The sequence below is a fragment of the Euleptes europaea genome, chromosome 1 (genome assembly GCF_029931775.1).
Source record: "Euleptes europaea isolate rEulEur1 chromosome 1, rEulEur1.hap1, whole genome shotgun sequence".
Classification (NCBI taxonomy): domain Eukaryota; kingdom Metazoa; phylum Chordata; class Lepidosauria; order Squamata; family Sphaerodactylidae; genus Euleptes; species Euleptes europaea.
Genome location: NC_079312.1, coordinates 105,780,960 through 105,799,823, shown reverse-complemented (window position 1 = coordinate 105,799,823; position 18,864 = coordinate 105,780,960). Strand labels below are relative to the sequence as shown.

At 40.4% G+C, this 18,864-nt stretch overlaps 1 protein-coding gene across 2 annotated transcripts in view; it reads left to right on the top strand.

The window, feature by feature from the left end:
- Window positions 1-18,864, top strand: part of KCNIP1 (potassium voltage-gated channel interacting protein 1) — a 410,402-nt gene that overhangs the window by 307,501 nt on the left and 84,037 nt on the right. The window contains exon 1 of one of the 2 annotated variants that reach the window (XM_056859706.1): window positions 1,556-2,071. The exons of the other annotated variant lie outside the window; for it this stretch is intronic. Within the exon in view, the coding sequence (XP_056715684.1) occupies window positions 1,843-2,071 (229 nt within the window). The 5' untranslated portion in view covers window positions 1,556-1,842. Of the gene's footprint in view, window positions 1-1,555; window positions 2,072-18,864 lie in introns of those variants that run through there. 2 annotated transcript variants of the gene reach the window in all.

Below are 18,864 nucleotides of genomic sequence, written 5' to 3'. Positions count from 1 at the left end.
GTCCCTCTATCATCTCCTGTAATTTGGGTTAATACTGCAAAAGCCTGTTTGACCACAGGCAAGCAGGATGTTAAAAATGAGTATGCACTGCCACAAGACACCATGAGACAAGCATGCCACTTTAAGCTTTTTTTGGGAGGACCCTATAATTATCTCCAGCCGTATAGACTGAGTCTGTCTTTACAACTGCACACAAGTTACTGGGTGGGAGTAGTAACAGTGAAAAACAGAATGTAAAATCCACCACACAGATGACAAGACTGATTCATTTCTTACTCCCTTCCTCTGTCTGGAAGAAACCAAGCTTTTAAAAATCTGTATGCTACAGAGTGCCAGATATATTTTTATTCAGATGTACTGACAATGATGATGTCAGTTTATCTCTTATTTGAACTTAAGTGACTAAACTCGGGATAATCCACAAACAATTTACTTCAGAATCTCATTAAAATCAGCGAAATGACTCCAAGATTTCTTTTGAATGAGAAATTTGTGTTTATTTTCCAACTATTTTTTAAATGAAACACAATCTTTGCAGGAGTAAGGGAGGAACAGTGAGAGACTGTTTAATCCTTTCCCATCCTGCTATTTTTCTGCTCAAAATCAGCTTCTGTTACTTTTCCACCTGAAGGGGAAAGATACAGGCACCTAGATCTTTTATTCCACAAAGGTAAAAAACAACTTTAGGTGCGTGACTTTAAATGGAAAAATGGCTGCCAGACAAAGGGTTAAGCATTTCTCTGCTCGAGGACACAGTCTCCCAACTTGGTTTTTGAAATATATGCACAGCTATGGATCCCTGTATGGGCCTGAGTTTGGTGATTAAGCAGGAATTTGAAACTAGCTGTCATCATATATCTAACCTAAGATACTATGAGTTGATGGCTGATAGTCTAATCTTGCCGAAAAAGCCCTGTTTGTACATTACAGTGAATTCACATACAACCTGCATGTATGTGCATGCACATGTTTATAAGAAACAGCCAATGTATATTCCCCTTAGAAATTAAGCCAGAGACCAGTACCTGGAGATATGTGGAATTTCAATCACAGGTTCACCTATACATGCATTCAAGATAACATGAGAATTACTTAGTGCACATACAAAGAAAAATCACATGTATGCTACACACAGATTGTACGGGTGTTCACTGTAACTTGTGAACAGGGCTAAAGTATCCTAGATATCTGGTGAAAGATTTGTCTAAGGAACTAAACTATGGATTTTGCCCTATTGCTATGTGAGATTAAATTCTTTTTAAAAATCAAGCATGCATTGTTGGGATGCCAGTTTGTTCCGACTATATTGTCTGCTTTATCTAGAAAACAATAGCGTAACTGCTGAGGGTAATTGGAGAGATGGAGACCTCCAAATCCATTTATAGGTATATTTGGAGTTGGAGAATTCATTTCCTGAAGGAAGACTTGGAAATGAAAAAGCCATTATCACAATGGGGAATTGGGGGAGGAGGAGAGGGATTAAATCCCTTCAACAGTCCCACTGGGACATTTCTTTCGTTATCAATATCAATAGGGGGGAAAAGCATCAATTGGTGGAGTTGAGCAAACTATCCCATGTGTAAGGTACCACTTAGATCCTCTGTCAACGTTGCTGATGTTAGCAACAAGATGTTAAATTGTAAATGAGAGGCATAAACCACTGAGACAATTACCCTAGAGAGAGAAACAAGAAGATAAATCATAGATTACTGTTAAAATGTGAAAGAGAGAAGGACTGGAAGGGAGGCGGGAACAGGAAAAACAGAAAAAGGCAAAGGGTGAGAATCACACTCACGCACAAGGAGACACCCGGAGAGAGAGGCGAAAGAGAGAAAATGAGCCATGCACTTATCGAGCAGCAGGAAGAAAAGCTTCAAACAGCTGATTTTTTCACTGCTTTCAATCCCTGCCTGTCGTTTTGCTAGCACGCCAGAGGCTACTATCTGTGCGTTATCTTTAAGGATGTGGAGCAAAGGAGAGTCAGAAGGGCTGCAGACTTTAGGAATTGTGGTGGTGGTGTGCTCCTCCCTGAAACTTTTGCACTACCTTGGGCTAATTGACTTGTCAGATGGTAAGAGAATCTCCAAGTTTTACCAGCTCCTATATACCTTTATGTAGGATCTTTTTAAAAAAATCACTATGGTAGCACATGGAGGGAAATAAAGAAGTCTCATTTTTCTCCTTACCTGTTTCTGTTTCACATCTTTTTAATTTTGCACTACTAGGTGTTGCTTTGTGCTTTTGAGAGTTTTTGCAAGCTTTCAGAAATTTAGTTGAGGGATTTTTAAAATATATATATATGATGCTTTCCTTATAAAGCTATATTTCCTTTTGTGATTGTTGCTTCCCTATAGCTCAGTTCCTTTTGGGGGAAATATGCCTCTCTCTTGGAATAGCTGGAAATGAGCTAATTTTTAGGACAGTGGGGGCTTCACAATGCTTGGTTGATAGAAATAATTCTTAGCCTGATTCTAAACATGTTTACTCACAAGTAAGTGAGTAAACCCCAGTTCAGTGGGGCTTGCTTGCTGGCAAATACACATGAAAACTGCATTTGACACAAAGGAAACTTTTGTTTTTCATATAGAAGAGCAAACTAAAGCAACGATAGAAGCTAAACTCCATGAAATTAGATTAGTTTTTGAAGGAAAGGTTTTGTAGGAAAGGATAAGCATTTGTTTAATATTATCTGGTGATAGGGAAATAATTCCTTTAGCTTCCAAGGGTGTGTGTTTTTTCCTCAGTAAATTGTCATGAAATTTATCCAAACTTGTATGTTCTAACAAAACAACCCCTTAATATTAAAATGAAGAAGCACTGGCAATCCCTTCCTGAGTTCAGACAGTCCTTCTCAGAAACATTGTAAGTTTTACTTACTGAGAACCTATTTGAACTGACCTCAACACAAACGTACCCTCACTGAAGGATTACCTAAAAACATACAAAGGGAAAAAAAACTACATATGAAATGAATGATGAAAACATATAGTTCATTGGTTTCAAGTTTTATCCTTTCATTTTTCTTGTTGTTAGAACACTGACTAAGCCCCATGTTGTACGCAGTTGTTTTGTAAGGCTCTCTGTGGGTTAAAAGTTGTTACAGATGGCAATAGCTAAAAACATCTCCCAGTGGTCGGTCAGTATCTATCTATCTATCTATCTATCTATCTATCTATCTATCTATCTATCTATCTATCTATCTATCTTTTATAGTTATTACTTAGCCATATGTTGATTTCTGATCATTTGAGCTTTCCCCACATGAAACACAATAATAGATCAATATACACCCATGGGAAATGAAATCCAATTTATCCAATGAGAAATCTGCAAAAAAATGTCATTAATAAACCATCAGTCTCGATGGTATCATGGAAGGGACTCACCTCTGTGCATTACAAAAGGAAGGAAGGAAAAGCAGGATGAAATTCTGCAGCAGCTTGCTTTTGCAGTGCCATCCATGTGAGTGCACAGTTTCTTTTCTGTGGGTTGATTGCTGTAACTCCAACAGTGGAATTTCTGCTCTTTTCTAGAAGATAAATCACTTGTTTTGAATCAGCAACATGCTCCTAGAAAAAAAGCAAATTGCTGTGATCAAGGGAGCTCTCAGCAAAGAGTAACACACCAGCCCTTTATAAAGTGTATTCAGACCATAGTTGTGTTTTAAAGCTATTTATTGGATTGCTGCTGTTATAAAAATCCAGCATGAGAAAGATAACTCGGACTATTTTGTTGTTTTGCTTTAGGTAGCTGTGCAACAGTATCGTAAGTAACTTTGTCCAAGCTCTGCAGTGTTATGTGTATTAAATCTTTGCAGTAAGCAGTGTGTGTTCCTTCAACACCTCTCTGTCCTAATGGGCTGCATCTCTTCTGCAGCTTTGGTTGTTAATTGCTGCTGCCTTTCAGGCTGTAAAACCATCCTCTTAGGACTTGGCAGCATGTTGTGCAACATGCAGTTAAATAGCGTAGTGTAAGTTTTGAGTTTATTTTCGCTCAGGCCTCCTAAACATCCAACTAGAGCTCCAAGTCATGCCAAATAGCACCTACACACACAAAAAAAGCATCTCATGAAACAAAACAACCCCAAAATGGTAATTGCACTGATGTCACATGACTCAAGGATCAAATCTTAGAGGCATTTAGACTTTTAGGTTATTACCTTGCCAAGTTGTGTTTAATTATTGCAGGTTTTATTAATAACAGCCACTCTACCCATTTTTGCTTGGGTATGTTAACAGATCTTGAACCTGATTAAACCAATAAACATGTTTTCTGGAACGTCCACTGACATCTCTTCTGATTGCAAAATTAAGAAGCGACAAGTTAACTGGGCTGGGTGAGAGTTCTTAAACAACATACTAGAATGTGAACAGTTTTTTTAAAAAAACTTTTAACTAAAACATGTAACACTAAAATCAGTCTTCTGACTGTAGGACTGGAAGGTGTTCAGTGAATGTAGCATCATCATCATCATTATTAGAAATTTTTAGGGAATTATAAAGCCGTTAACCTAACTTGGTTAAAAAAAATATATTAAGCCTAAAATTGTTAAATATGTAGAACAACTACCCTCAGATGGTTTCTGTAAAAGGGAACTATGATCTCACTTGCCTCACAGAATTTGTTGATAGTATCAGTTTAGCTGGGTTTGAAAAGGAACTAGACAAATGTGTGGAGGGTATGTCTATCAATGGCTTTTCACTATGAATGGAATCTTTCTTTTCAATGGCAGAGTATGTATGATGCTTGTTATATGCACAATGATATGTATGATGAACAGAGGATCAATGCCATCCTCTTACTTAGCTTCCAGTTGTCCAGAGACATTTATATGACCACTAATTATATTGACTGGTGATCCAATGGTAATCGATCAAGATCTGATTGTGCAGGGCAATCCTTGTGCTTATGTTTTTATAAAGTGACTTTCTTCCAGCTGTAACTGGTAATCTAGGTGAATGATTCAGTGCTGAAACTATAAAATGGTACATGTATAGATCCCCTAAATGTGTTTTAAATATAGAAAAGTTAAATGTTGTAGATATGGTTGAGTGTGCATGTTGTATTCATTATGGTTAAAATCTATGATATATCCAGTAAAGTCTCATAACACTCCTGTAATCACATTCCACACAGCTTTCACAGACACATTGTCTAAGGAAAAGAATAACATCTCCCCAACAAACATGTATTTTGAACACTGAAGAAATGCAGTGTACTTCCTGCACATCTTCTATCTTGAGTTGAGGAAAGCTGCTTGAATCCCTGTAAGAGAGGAGTGATAGGTATGCATGTATTCTGTGAAAACTAAGCATTGGGAAATTCTCCTGCCCCCAGTTTTAATTTACTTGTTGTTTTTAAGTCATTAATAGAAGAGAGGTTATAATCCGAGATGTGAAAAAATGATAACAAATAAACAAGGGTTGAATCCAAAAGTAATTTATTGCTGGTATATGGCACTTCTGTCAGCAGGGGTGCATGATGTTCACTGATTCCCTCCTCCCCTGCAGCTCACTGAACTTCCCCAAATGCTTCTCCAGATGGGGCTGCGGGAACTTCAGGAACAGTATAGGGGTCAGCAGTGGAAAGGGGGAACTGGTAAAAATCGCTGGCATTTACATCTGGTTGGTGTATGTTGGGGTGGTCCTGCTAGGCAAGAAAATAAAAATAAAACCATAAAACACCTTCCAGTCCTTCTAGCACACTTTCCTACTTTAGAAATAGTTCTTAAAATACAGGTTATGTAAATAAGAGAGGCAATAAATCAGGGTAGGAAAAACATGTCTACAAACCTACGCAACACAATTGAAAGCAAAAAATATTGGCAAAAGTTTCTTAGTCTTTCCTGCAGGTTGGCTGGCTTTCTGCGGTGGTGCTGTTTTTAGATCTCCAAAGGCTTCAGCTCACTTTTATTCCACTCACACAGCTATGCTGTTTTCTAGTCGAAAAATAAATCCTTGTCTTCAGATGTTTTCTAACTTTCTCCTCATAACTCCTTGTCTGTCTCCTTTTTTCTTCTCAGCATCTTCCTACAGTCTTCCCTTCAGGGACCGCAATCCTTACAATTTAACTATGGGGAGAACAATCTGATACATAAGTATTAGCATTCTTTTTAAACAGAAAATATTATTAGGTTTAACCAGAGACTCCCCCAACTTGTTGAGCCTTTGAGAAAAAGTAGTGGGTACAACCACAAAATCGCCATTGGGGAGCAATAGCCATCCACAAAATGTCTACGAAGGAGGCAGTGACCATTCACAAAATGATATTCCAAGCCAGGTGTCCTTCTATGATGAACTTAGATGGTCCTGAATGGGTGTTCTTTGCAGAAACAAAGGTAATGACTCCAGGGCTCTTCTGAGCCACCTCCCACTCCAATGAGGTGGAAGAAAGCCAGAATTAAGCTCTTTGCTTGGGGGGTGGGGGATGTCAGCAAACATATCAGTGAGCGCTGGGTTAAACCAATAGGTTGACTTGGTGCAATACTGAAATAATAGATCAAATTGTATGTTTTATTGGTTTATGGAGTGAGCTGTTTAGGAAGCAACATAACTGATGAATTAAGCTTAAAAAATCCTAAAGCTTCATGTCATGATATAACAATAGAAAAATGCAGAACTGAGATCAGTTCATCTGGAGAAAATGGCCGCTTTTGCAATTGGACTTTATGGCATTGAAGCCCCTCCCCAAACCCCGCCCTTCTCTGGCTCTGCCCCAAAAATCTCCCGCTGGACCTGGCAACCCTACTGGCAACCCTAAGACTGGTTGTAGTCAGGCTGCTGGGGCCTAGCTCTCTCCACAGCTATTCTGCCCTCCCTGGTCTACAGTCTCCTCAGCTCTCAGACTCCTTCCACCTCCTGAGGGAATTATTTGCTGCAAGTATATAGACTTCAGCTCTGTCCAGCCTTCTGAAGTCCTTCAGAGCTCTTCCCCTGTGTCTCCTTCTTGCTGGCTAAGCTAGTTCTACTTATAGTTTGAAAGAGGATTGAAAACTCTAACTAGTCATTGACTCCTATCGAAGGTTGCTAAAGGGGCCAATAAGATTGCTACATTCTCCCTACTACCTGATTGGTTCTGTTCTTAGCACACTAAGAGGCCAATACAACAGCTCCATTTTCCCTCCTTCTTCTCTAATTGGTTAGCTTTACAAACCCTGATTTGCATGATTGTTCAGCTTTCTCATACACATATAGACCTTAGATTCATTCTAATATATATACATTTTTGTTTACAATTATAATTTACAAATATTACAATTATATATTTACAAATATATACATGTTTTTTTTATTTCCTCACACTTCAGTATATAAGTGATTCTTAACTATTTGTATCTAATGAAATTATTAAGTAGTCCCTCAGGAAGAGTATACCCATTTGGAATGTGCCAGGGGATCTGTTTTCTACTAAATTACTTCTTGACTCAGTTTTCCCATGTTATCAGTTTATATTTTATTAGACCAGGTTTACAGCTTGATTCACAATGATGATGAACTGAAATTCTTGGATGTAAAATTATTTAAGCCCAATCCTCACAATAATTTTGACATGATAAATGTACCACAAAGCGACTTTTCCCAGTTATTTGTTCTGGTGAACTTTTTCTTAGTGTCCTCCCTTGTGGTGTGATCCTATGTTTATGGCTTTTTTTCAGTGGTTTCCCAGGAAATGGTAAATGCCTGACATTAGCATTTGAGAGTGTTTTCAGAAGTAAGGCAAGGAAAAGTCATTTTGTGGAGATTTTACCACATAGAAAATCAATATGAGACTTGCTTCGCAGTCCTGCTGATATCTGTTTAATAGGGCTGTAGGATGGGCTGCTAGTGGTTTAAAATAGCAAACTGGTAGGCAGACTAAAAATTGCAGTTAGCTCATTTATTTTATTTTTGCTGTGTAGAATTGTGCCTAATGAAGGGTCTCCCAGTACAGCTAAAAAGTTGAGTTGCAGAATCAAACAAATGTAAACTTACTCTGATAGTTTTCTGTTCCTTATGAACAATTGGGAGCATAGGAAGTCTCTCTCCAAAAAGCAAGGGCCTTTTCCCCTCAAACAATCCCTCAAACAATTCCAAACCCATTGTGCAGCCAGTTCCACAGTTGTTCTTCTGAATAAAAAAGGGTATCAGATTTGACTGAAATCGCTGTGAGGGTTGTGCTTTAGGGATCAAAAGTGCTGAAACAGTATCCAACTATGTGAAGATGCCCAAATGTGGTGAGGGTAATGTGGTGAGATGCAAGCATACTTTTTGGTGAAAATTTGCAGTAGTGTCAGAAAGTCTGCCCACCCCCTCACCTTTAAGCAGCTCTGTAGTAATTGCTACAAAAGCGCTCTAAAATGTTTGCCACTTCAAGAAACATTGACTTTCTTTGCCCTTATTGATGTCAGGTCCTGAAATCTGATTGACTAAGTAGAACTAGAAAATCATCCTGAGTACAGCGTGACTCACTCACAATCCCCACTTTCAACTTCCATGAACCTTTGAATATCATTCTTCCCCCTTCACCTGTTGTCATTAGATGTAAAGATAATAATGTTGTCATAAGGCAAGATAAAATGGTTCATACTTTGTGCTGTAAGTTTTCTACCGAACATGAGGATTGCTTTCCCAAAATACTTTATTGGTTATCATTTTGTCTTCCTTCAGGTGCTTTTGCAGTTTGTCTAGCCCTCAAGATTTTGCATGAGATTTCCTCACTTCAACCCAGAATAAATGAGAGAAGTTAACAGTTCTCTCATTGCAATCAGGCATGTGCTTATTGCCCTCTGATTTAACTGGTGTTTAGGAAAATATTTAGTGATTCTTTTTGTAATTTGTAGCCTGGGAAAGAGCAAGAACCTATGGCATATATGGAAGACAAATTCTACTCTGCCAGATCTGTTTTATGAACTTGGCTCTTGCTCTACTTTCCTTGCCAGAGCCTCTATCAATCATTGGGATAGTCTTGCAGTGCTGGTAAATTTTATTCCTCCTAAATATAGAGGGATACAACACAAATATGATGTACACTCTTGGGTAGTTGTCAATATTGATTAAATAATATCATAGCAAATAGGGCTTCACATTCTCAAAGATATGAACTTTTGAAAAGTACAGGATGCAGACAATTAATTTTAACAAATTCCTTCTCTCATCTCCCAGTGTGTTGCTTCTGTGGAGGGTCTGCCCTCCAGAGGGAAAAAATATAAAACCCCGGTCATCAGAGATTTTATTTTCATTTGGTATAGATGATGTATACAATTAGCTTCTTTACAACGCACTGAGGATCAGGGATCATAGAAGGACAGGACTCCTGCATCTTTGAAGTGGTGGAAGAGGAAAAATTACCATGCCATGCTAGGGAATGGACAGCCTGTTTCTGTTCAAATTCCCTTTTAAGGGAATTTGTTTGCACCACTCTAGGGTTTGCACCACTCTAGGGTTCAGCATGGTTTACTCTAAGAACTATTCTGAGTGCATTGTATCCATGAAGGAAAATAAGGCATGAGACTTCCTTTAAGCAGGTACAGAATCCCTTTCCCTTGCCACTAGGGTTCCCAGATGCCGCCAATTGATGGACCTGCCTGCTCACCCCTCAGCTGGCCGACGGGCAGAAGCAGGCCAGCTGAAGGGGGGCCGACCCTGTGTGCAGGGGGGGAGGCGCTCACCACGATAATGTCACTTCTGGGTTTACCCCAAAACTGACGGAGATGCTCTAGCACATTTCTCAAAAAACTCTATGGAAACCATAAAGGGTTTGGAGGAATGTGCTAGAGTGTCCCCGTCACTTCTGGGGTAAACCCAGAAGTGACATTATTGCAGTACACACACTACACGTGCATGGCTCACCCCCCCAGCCCCACCACAACAAAGCTCCCGCCTTTGCTGAGGGGGCACCTGTCAACCCTACTTACCACAGAGAGCCAGACTGAACGTTACATGGCTGTAACTGGATCTCCTTACATTAACATTAAAAAGCATCCACTGTGGGATTTGAATTAAGTCTGAGGTACTGACAGAGAGGGGGTTATTTATTTATTTATTTATTTGATTGATTGATTGATTTTTAGGCCACTCTTTCCTGGCCAAGCCAGGCTCAGAGCAGCTCACAACCTTTTAAAAACAATCTAAAATCAGTCCAAATGTCATAACATACACAATAATACCTATAAAACTCAGATGCCAGTTTCTATCACAGCAGCAAATATTAATACATAATAACCACAGCAGCAATAACAGTAACTAATTGTGGGGAGTCAGCAGAGACCGAGGAGGAGGGAGAAGGGGAGGCCAGCTAGTTGGAAGACCCTTGCTGCCCTCAACCATATGCTCAGTTTTACAAGCTCTGCGGAATTGTTTTAGGTCCTGCAGGGCCCGAACCTGTATGGTGTTCACCAGAGATAAGAAGGCCCTACCCCTGGTCGAGTATAGCTGGATGCTTTTTGGGCCAGGGATCACTTTGGTGCATTTATTGAGGCTTTTCTGTCTCCCCTCTTTCATGGTGTAGCCCTTTCCACACTCAGACTGGCAAAAGCATGGGGAACCTCCTGCAGAATGCACAGTGCAGTGTGGGGAAATGCAGCTGTGGGGGAAGCTCCAACCCCTTTCTGTTTATGCAAAGCAATCTTTGGATTTACTTCACAATGCTGAATCCATATTTTCCTATACATGTCTATGGGTGGAAAAGAGTAATATGCAAAATGCAATGTGTGGAGACCACTATAACTTATCCAAACACATATGGCGTTATGACAAAGGGTTTCTCGATGTGACTTCAGATTAGGTCTCTTCCCCAGCTCAAGCCATGTCAAAATTAATCATGAAATATAATCAATTCAATTGTGTTTGAATTGAATCCATTCAATTTTATAAATGGACATTTGTATCACCTGCTACAGTTTTAGCATGCTGAATTCCCTTTCAGAATAATTTAATTTTTTTTAGCAGATTGCCATTTTGGCAGAATTTTAGCTTTATTGGAATGTTTGGTTAATACACTTTAGGGTTTGGCAAACCAGATGTGGCCAGAATTATAGACAGCAAATGTTTTAGTCATATATATCTTAATACAAGTCAATATTTCTTCAACATCCATGACAACATACACCAAAAAATTAAACACTATAACGCACATAAATTTATCTATATGAAACCTGGGGCTATTGAATATTGCATGGTTGAACTTTTGAAAATATGCAAGTTGCAGATTCTCTTGCAGAACAGGTATTGCTCAACAGTCAGAACACACTGTCTTATTTCATCCTGAAATTCATTCTTTCCAGCCCTCTCCGTTTCCATGTCTTTTCTTTTTCGAACTAAAAAAAAGTCTTTTCTTACTGAAATGTTAGCATCTTACTGCATTCAGCAAATTATCACAGACTGGTTTCAGATAACAGCTGGAATGCACTGGATTCAGTTCTGTTGCTAAAGCTAAGCAGGTTTAATTGTGTAAGCTTCCTGGATGCAAACCGTGGTGGTGGTGGAAAGTGCCATCAAGTTGCAGCTGACTTATGTCATCCCTGTAGGCTTTTCAAGGCAAGATATGAGCAGAGGTGGTTTTGCCATTGCCTGCCTCTGTGTAGCAACCCTAGGCTTCCTTGGTGGTCTCCCATACAAGTACTAACCAGGGACAACCCTGCTTAGCTTCTGAGATCTGATGAGGTTGGGCTAGTCTAGGCCATCCAGGGACTGGTGAACCATATATTAAGTATTTATTAGTTATGCATAGGAAGAGCATGAGATCAGTGTAGTAAAAAAAAGAAGAGCATCTTTTAGAAACAATAGCATTGTTCAAACCCAATACTTGAATATACCTGGGGAATCCCGGATCTTGTATCCTTCTTCACCATCCCTTCTCCTCCTGTATATGGTTCAGTAATTGAAGATTTCCACTTATGTGCTAAACCACAGGTTGTCGTTAGGTCCAAACCTCAAAGTACCATGGTTTGTCACAAAAGCAAAAGTCTTCGGTTATCATGCCTTGTGCAAGGGGAATGGGGAGGAAGCATGTTAGCTGATGGATCCATTGGATCTAGGGCTGCCAAATCCTTCCTGGCAACTGTGGGAACTTTAGGGAGGTGGGTTGGGGGACAGCAATCTGCACCCCCTGCATGATGATGTCACTTCTGACTTGACGCAAAAGTGCCAGCATTGTACTGGGGGGATGCTCTAGCACTTGCCCAAGAACTCAGTGGTTTCTGCATCAAGCTGGAAGTGATGGGATGCAGATCGCTCCCCCCCTTCCACTGGCCTGCTTCTGCCCACCGAGCAGCTGAGTGTTGGTGGGCAGTGGCATAAATTAGCAGGCGATTGTCTGCCATTAATGGGCAGCTGGGAACTCTAATTGGATCTCTTCATGAATGATAGACCTCTGTTTGGCATCACATCTGAAATGTGCCAGTGTAGTAAGTGGCTGGTTCTGCCCAAACAGTCATTCGCTGAATGTCAGTCAGTGCAATTGTACATTTTATGTGCTAGTCTTGATTTTCCTGGGCTGTTCACTTTCCCTGGTGCTCAAACGATCAATTCATATTAGCTGCTGGCAGTTCCAGATGGCATATACAGGCTTTCCTTTCAGCATCAACTGTAATAAAGAGATATAGGGGGTGACGTTCTGAATTAATTGCAAAAGCTTAAGCTATGTTCAGAAGCAATTCAGTTATTCCTCAGACTTATTTCTCAGTTCATTTATGATAACTTGTTTGAACTCTTTGAATAGGGTGTTTTAAAGTCTTGGTATTATGTCCAAGACGTTTGTTGGTAGGTAATGCAAGCACCAGGCCATTCCTGACCCATGGGGTGATGTCACATCACGACATTTACTAGGCAGACTATGTCTTCGGGGTGGTTTACCATTGCCTTCCCCAGTCCTCTACAATTTACCCCCAGCAAGCTAGGTACTCATTTTACCGACTTTGGAAGGATGGAAGGCTGAGTCAACCTTGAGCCGGCTAACTAAAACTGCCTTCCATAAGTGTTGAACTCAGTTTGGAGCAGAGCTTTCACTGCAGTATTGCACCTTGTGTGTGTAAAGTGCCTTCAAGTCACAGCTGACTTATGGCGACCCCTTTTGGGGTTTTCATGGCAAGAGACTAACAGAGGTGGTTTGTCAGTGCCTTCCTCGTATTGCAGCTTACCACATCTGAAATACCATCCTGTAGTGTTCAGATAATGGACAGTTTCACTGTTTGGATCTGGAGCCAAAAACAAATGCTTACAAATATGACTTCTTTACAACATTTGTTATACAAAATGATACATCCAAAATAGTGTACTTGTATTATGCTTTAATGTGGTTCAGAACCACACTGCTCACATTTTACTTGCAGTTAACATAGCTTACATTTCTGTTTTAATACCTACATTAAAACAGAAATGTAAGCTATGTTAACTGCAACTAAAATGTGAGAAATTGACTTCCTCAGTGTCTTTTTTGTATCTTATTTATTCTGCTGTTATTTTCCAGATATAACTTGCATTTTTTGATTTAGTGAAATAGCAACCATTCTATTAACAGGGTGATAGGGATGTACCACACCATTTTTCTCCTCTGTATTTCTTGAGCTTTACCAGTATGCTAGGCATAGTACAGATCATAGAAGTAGCATTTGCCTTGCCTAGAGGTCATTCAATATTGTTTTTGATCATACTTTTTATCTGAAAATATGATCTCTAGAACCTTTTATTTATATTACAAAAAGAAACATGAGATTAAGGCCCCCTGACCCTAAGGTCATGATGGGTGGCCATATTAGTCTGTCTGTAGCAGTAGAAAAGAGGAAGAGTCCAGTAGCACCTTAAAGACTAACAAAATTTCTGGCAGGGTCTGAGCTTTTGTGAGTCACAGCTCACTGATTCAGAAATGAGGTATCTGAAGAAGTGAGCTGTGACTCACGACAGTTCACATCCTGCCAGAAATTTTGTTAGTCTTTAAGGTGCTACTGGACTCTTGCTCTTTTCTACTGACCCTAAGGTATCAGGTTGCACTTCTGGAGGTATAAAGTGGCATCCTAGCCTTATGGTGTAGATGAATAAAGCATAGTACCATGTGCCATTTAAAGGCCCTATAAAGCCACTCACCATGGGAAGCCCCAGTTGCAGGGGCTGCATGAATCTCACTCATCCAGAGTTTCTTTGATGACAAGATTTAAATGGACATTATTCTTAAAAGGGGGGGTAGCGCAAAACCAGTTGTATGTCTCAGGTCTGAAGGAGCTTAAACAAAATGCTTTGGCCACAGTGGTGATGGTCATTCTCAGCACTAAGGTAAAGGCACCAGTTGTGAACTTTGGACCCAACGCAGTAAGACTTTCATGGGACTGGACTGGGACTACATATCTTGCAGCCCACATATCTTGCACGTATTTGCAGCCCACCGAGAACTTGATAATCCTCTTCTTGCTGCCAGCATGGGAGTACAAAGACAGGGGATTTTGCAAGCACCCAGCAGGTTATAATGTGTGTCTGATAGGCTGCCTGTTGTGAAGGCACTGGGGAAGCCTGTCTGCCTTAAACTGATATGTTTTATTTATTTATTTATTTATTTTCGTTGGGGGGTATGTCAAACTCAGTTTTTGGCAAAGTGTTTCATTCGTAATTCTTTAATTTGGTTCCTGCAACCAATTAGTTCAAGTAGTCTCGTTAGTTTCTCATTAAATAAAAAAGAGCTGCTGCATCTAATAATTTATTCTGCCTTGTAAATCCACAACTGCTTTTATGTTTCCCTCCTTTCCTTCAATAATATCATGATCCCATTGCTTTTTTAAAAAAAAATCAATGTCTGTCAAAACAAGAAGCTTCTGGGCTATTGCTGTTATTGATTACCTTAGGGATGTTGAAATGTGATGGACGGCTTTACATATAGGGTTGCCAGCTCCGGGTTGGGAAATACCTGAAGATTTTGGGGGCTGAGTCTGAGGAAGGCAGGGTTTAAGGAGGGACTTCAATGCCACAGAGTCCGATTGCCAAAGCAGCCATTTTCTCCAGGTGAATCAATTGTAATAGCAGGCGATCTCCAGCCACCACCTGGTGGTTGGCAACCCTATTTACAAATAATTCCTATCCTCTGCACTCTGCTCTTTTCTTCTGTCCTTCAAGACAACGTAAATGAGCACTCCTACCAGGTGAAATGTCATTTTTCTCCTTTTTAGTACATCTCCCACCACAGTTCTGACTTTCCTATTTGTGCTGCAGTCCATAAGCTAGTCACTTTGACGACCACCCACAGGAATCAGTGCGGCTACTTTGGAATAAATAGTTGGAGGGTGTGGCTTTGGTATACTGAATTCCTCCCCTTGTTCAAAATTGTGCGAATGAAAAACTTTGAAGTAGTAACATTATATCTCATGCTGTTTTAACTTCTCTGGCTGGTTTTATTTCACATTTCAATAGCTATAGGCTTAAATAGCCTATTGATTTCTTCTGCCCATATTTGAAGGACAGACTCTTGATCTTGTAATCTCTGAGGGATTAGCACATTCTTACTATTACACTCAAAGTATTAATAGTTTAAATTACTTGCTCCGTAGCTATATGGTGTAACTATCATCATTTTCTGCCTGCACTCACTGTGTAGACCAAGCGCCTTTGCCTGGTTGGGTGAATTTGTGTCATTATGTAGGCCTTGGATGTTTATTCTCCAGCCAAGTTGTTTTGTCAGATACATCTGTAACGGTTAAATCTGATCACTCCAGGATTAATCTGGCACCAAATAAGAGTTTAAGAACTCCTCCAAGTCACAGGGTCAGTCCAAACCTTTCTGGAACAGAATGCTGGCTGTTTAAATGAGTTATATACATGATGGAGGAAGCAAGCGAACTGGGATATCCCCCGCCCCCAGCTGTTTCCAAATGGGTGCTCCCTGCAGGCATAAAAATGATGCATTGAAGTCAATGGGCTTAGAAGAGTGTAGTTTTGCTTGGATGTAGGATTGTCAATTCTGAATTGGAGAAATTCTTGGAGCAGAGCCTGGCAAGGGGAGATTTAGGGGAAGGGAGGGAGCTTAGCAGGAATGTGATGCCATAGAGTCGACTGTCCAAAGCTGCCATTTTCTCCAGGGGAACTGATCTTTAGTACTGAGATCATATGTAATTCTGGGAAGAACACCTGGAGGTTGGTAACCTTATTAGGATGGCACTGTTAATTACTAAAATGGTAAATTTATAAGATACACTTACTGGTAATTCATTCTCTTTGATCTAGAAATTATCCCTAATACCAAGTAGGCAGATATCTGTGGTTTACGGGGAAAATACACGGCATGTGTGCAGAGTTTTGAAGTAGTGACATTCAGGGCAGGGAGTATTCTGGGCTCAGATTTATTTACATCCTCCCAAATATCTTGTTTCTTTTTTTTGGAGGGGGGGGGGTGCTTTTTTTGAAGGGTGTTTGTTTTTGTAGTAAGAGATGGTGGGATCTATGATTGCCCAAATATTCTGTTTTCTCTGCTCTTTGGCCTTCTGCAGCTAAGTAGACCAGCCTGAGCGTTATACCCCTTCAGGCCTTTAGGTTCTAATTATAGATTTGGGGGAAGGCAAGGACAGCAGCTTGATATTGGTTAGTCATTGGTAAGTAAAAGGCATTGGGCACATGTTCAGAAATGTTTTGCAGTTAATGATTACAAACATATACCAGGCGGATTGAAACTGGGCATTTGTTTTCTGTTTTTTCCATGCCCTCCTCTCCCACTCCCAAGGCAAGTAAACAGAGGCAACCCCAAGGTGGTATAAAATTGAGGGAGGGAGAAGCAAATCATTGCCCGCATGTAGCTAAGGGTCTTAGTGGAGGCCATGATGGTGTTGACAGATGGGGGGTGGCATTCTTGGAATCTGAGGAAAAGAGCAGAGCAGAATCATCTGGAATGGGTGGTGAAGATGTCCCTGCCTCTGGGGACTCTTTCTGGTCTCCTCTAGGAGCCTCTGGATGGAAGGGTGTTTCCTCTTAGCTGGTTCCTCAGTCCCAACTCCTTTCCCTCTGAATCTCCTGTCCCAGTAGGGAACAGTCAGAGTTCCGGTCCACGGAACCTGGTGAACAAATTCAACCTCCCCCTTTTCAACACACTGAGAACCTACCGTGATGCCTGCTCCAACCCCTTCTCCTTTTGAGTCTCCATGTAATTTGTCTTTCATGTGTCGTCATCATTATCATCATGATCATCATGATCATCATCCCTTTATTGGCATAAAAACACAATTCAAAAGGTTACAAAAGGAAATATTAAAAGGTGCCCTTTATAATATGGTTAAAAGGTGGTAACATCGAGAAATACTATTAGTTAATAACTGCCATCTAATTAGCTGTTTGATGGGCTTTTAAAACAAACTTTAAAAACTGTGCCATTGTCTCCAATATTTGGGGCAAACGATTTTTCAGTAAATAGAAATTGTTAAGAATGTCTGGGACATCCCGTCTATTTACCAACAGGGGTCTTTCATGTGTCAAACAGGAGGTTCTCTGCATGGTGGAAAGGAATAGCTTGTTCCGCCATTCTTTTTCAGTGATGGACATTGATGAATGTGTGAACTAGGATTTTCTAATCAGGCAGAGCACGCATAGTGAGAATGAGAAAAATCAAATTGCTTTTCTCCATTTGAACCATGGGAGAGCGCACAAAAGTATATTTTACCTCTTCACCTGAGGTTGAAATGTAGTTTGTGAAGCCTAAAAGCTGCCCCCTTGTACATGCAGTTTTGAACAATTAGTATTACCACCTGCAGGCAAAGACGTTTTCCAAATCCATGCCCACAGTATGTGCCAATTACCGCTCCCTGCATGTCAGTATATTCAATACCTCTTGAACAATGGGAAATGAGTCCCAAGTCCTCTATCAGGTGTGCATTGGTATTTTCTAACTGCTGCAGCCCAACTGAGCACCAAGAGCAGGATTGTGTTAGCTGAGCAAAAACCACTATGGCCAGAATCTGCAGAAGAGGTTAGACAATGAAGAAGAGTTGGCTTTTATAAGCTGGCTTTCTCTGACTTTTAAGGAGAATCAAACCAGTTTACAATCTCCTTCCCTTCCCCTCCCCTCCCCACAACAGGCACCTTGTGAGATAGGTGGGGCTGACAGAGTTCTGAGAGAACTGTGACTAGCCCAAGGTCACCCAGCAGGCTTCGTGTGGAGGAGTGGGGAAACCGATTTTTCTGCCATATTGGGAGTGATTGGCTCAAATTGAGTTTGGAATAAACTGCAAAGTCCAAATCAGATGGGGGTGGGGGGAGATTTGCTTTTCAGTAGTTCACAATGAAAGTTTATTAAATAAATGGCAGCATAGTAACACAAGAGAAAAAATTTTCATATTCTCTCACATCATCGTGAACGTAAATTCTCTCATTTAGCCCAACATTGAGTGTTTTCCTTATTATACTTCAAAAATATAGTCTCTGAAGAAGAAGAAGAAATATTTTGTGGAGTAATGAAGTGGTGAGAAGTCCAGTGATATTCATGTGTTGTGACCTCTCCCACAGTTGCTCTATATTTGCTAAGGAGCCATTACTTTAATATGTGGTACTGTAAAGGCAGTTGATTTTATTAAAGGATAAACGACTGCCAGTTCCTGATCTGAAGTGGCCATTTTGTACTCTCAAAAGCTATTTGTGTGGGAGAAGGAGATTGGACTCGAGCATTTCCCACTGCTTTGGCGCTGATATGTAAGAAGCTGCAATAGATAGTCCCTTCTCTTATCATGCAGCTATTAAAATCACAAAGCACACCCACTTTAAGACTTGAGCCTTCAGTCATTGTATGAGGGTAAACATCTCCAAGGACAGTGTGATTTGCACAGTAATTTCTTTTGTTCCCAGCTTGGTGCTTGAGACCCGAATGAAAGTCTGGGGAATGTTTTTGCAAGGAAAAGTAGGTAGCCTGGGCCAATATGGAGCCTGGCAA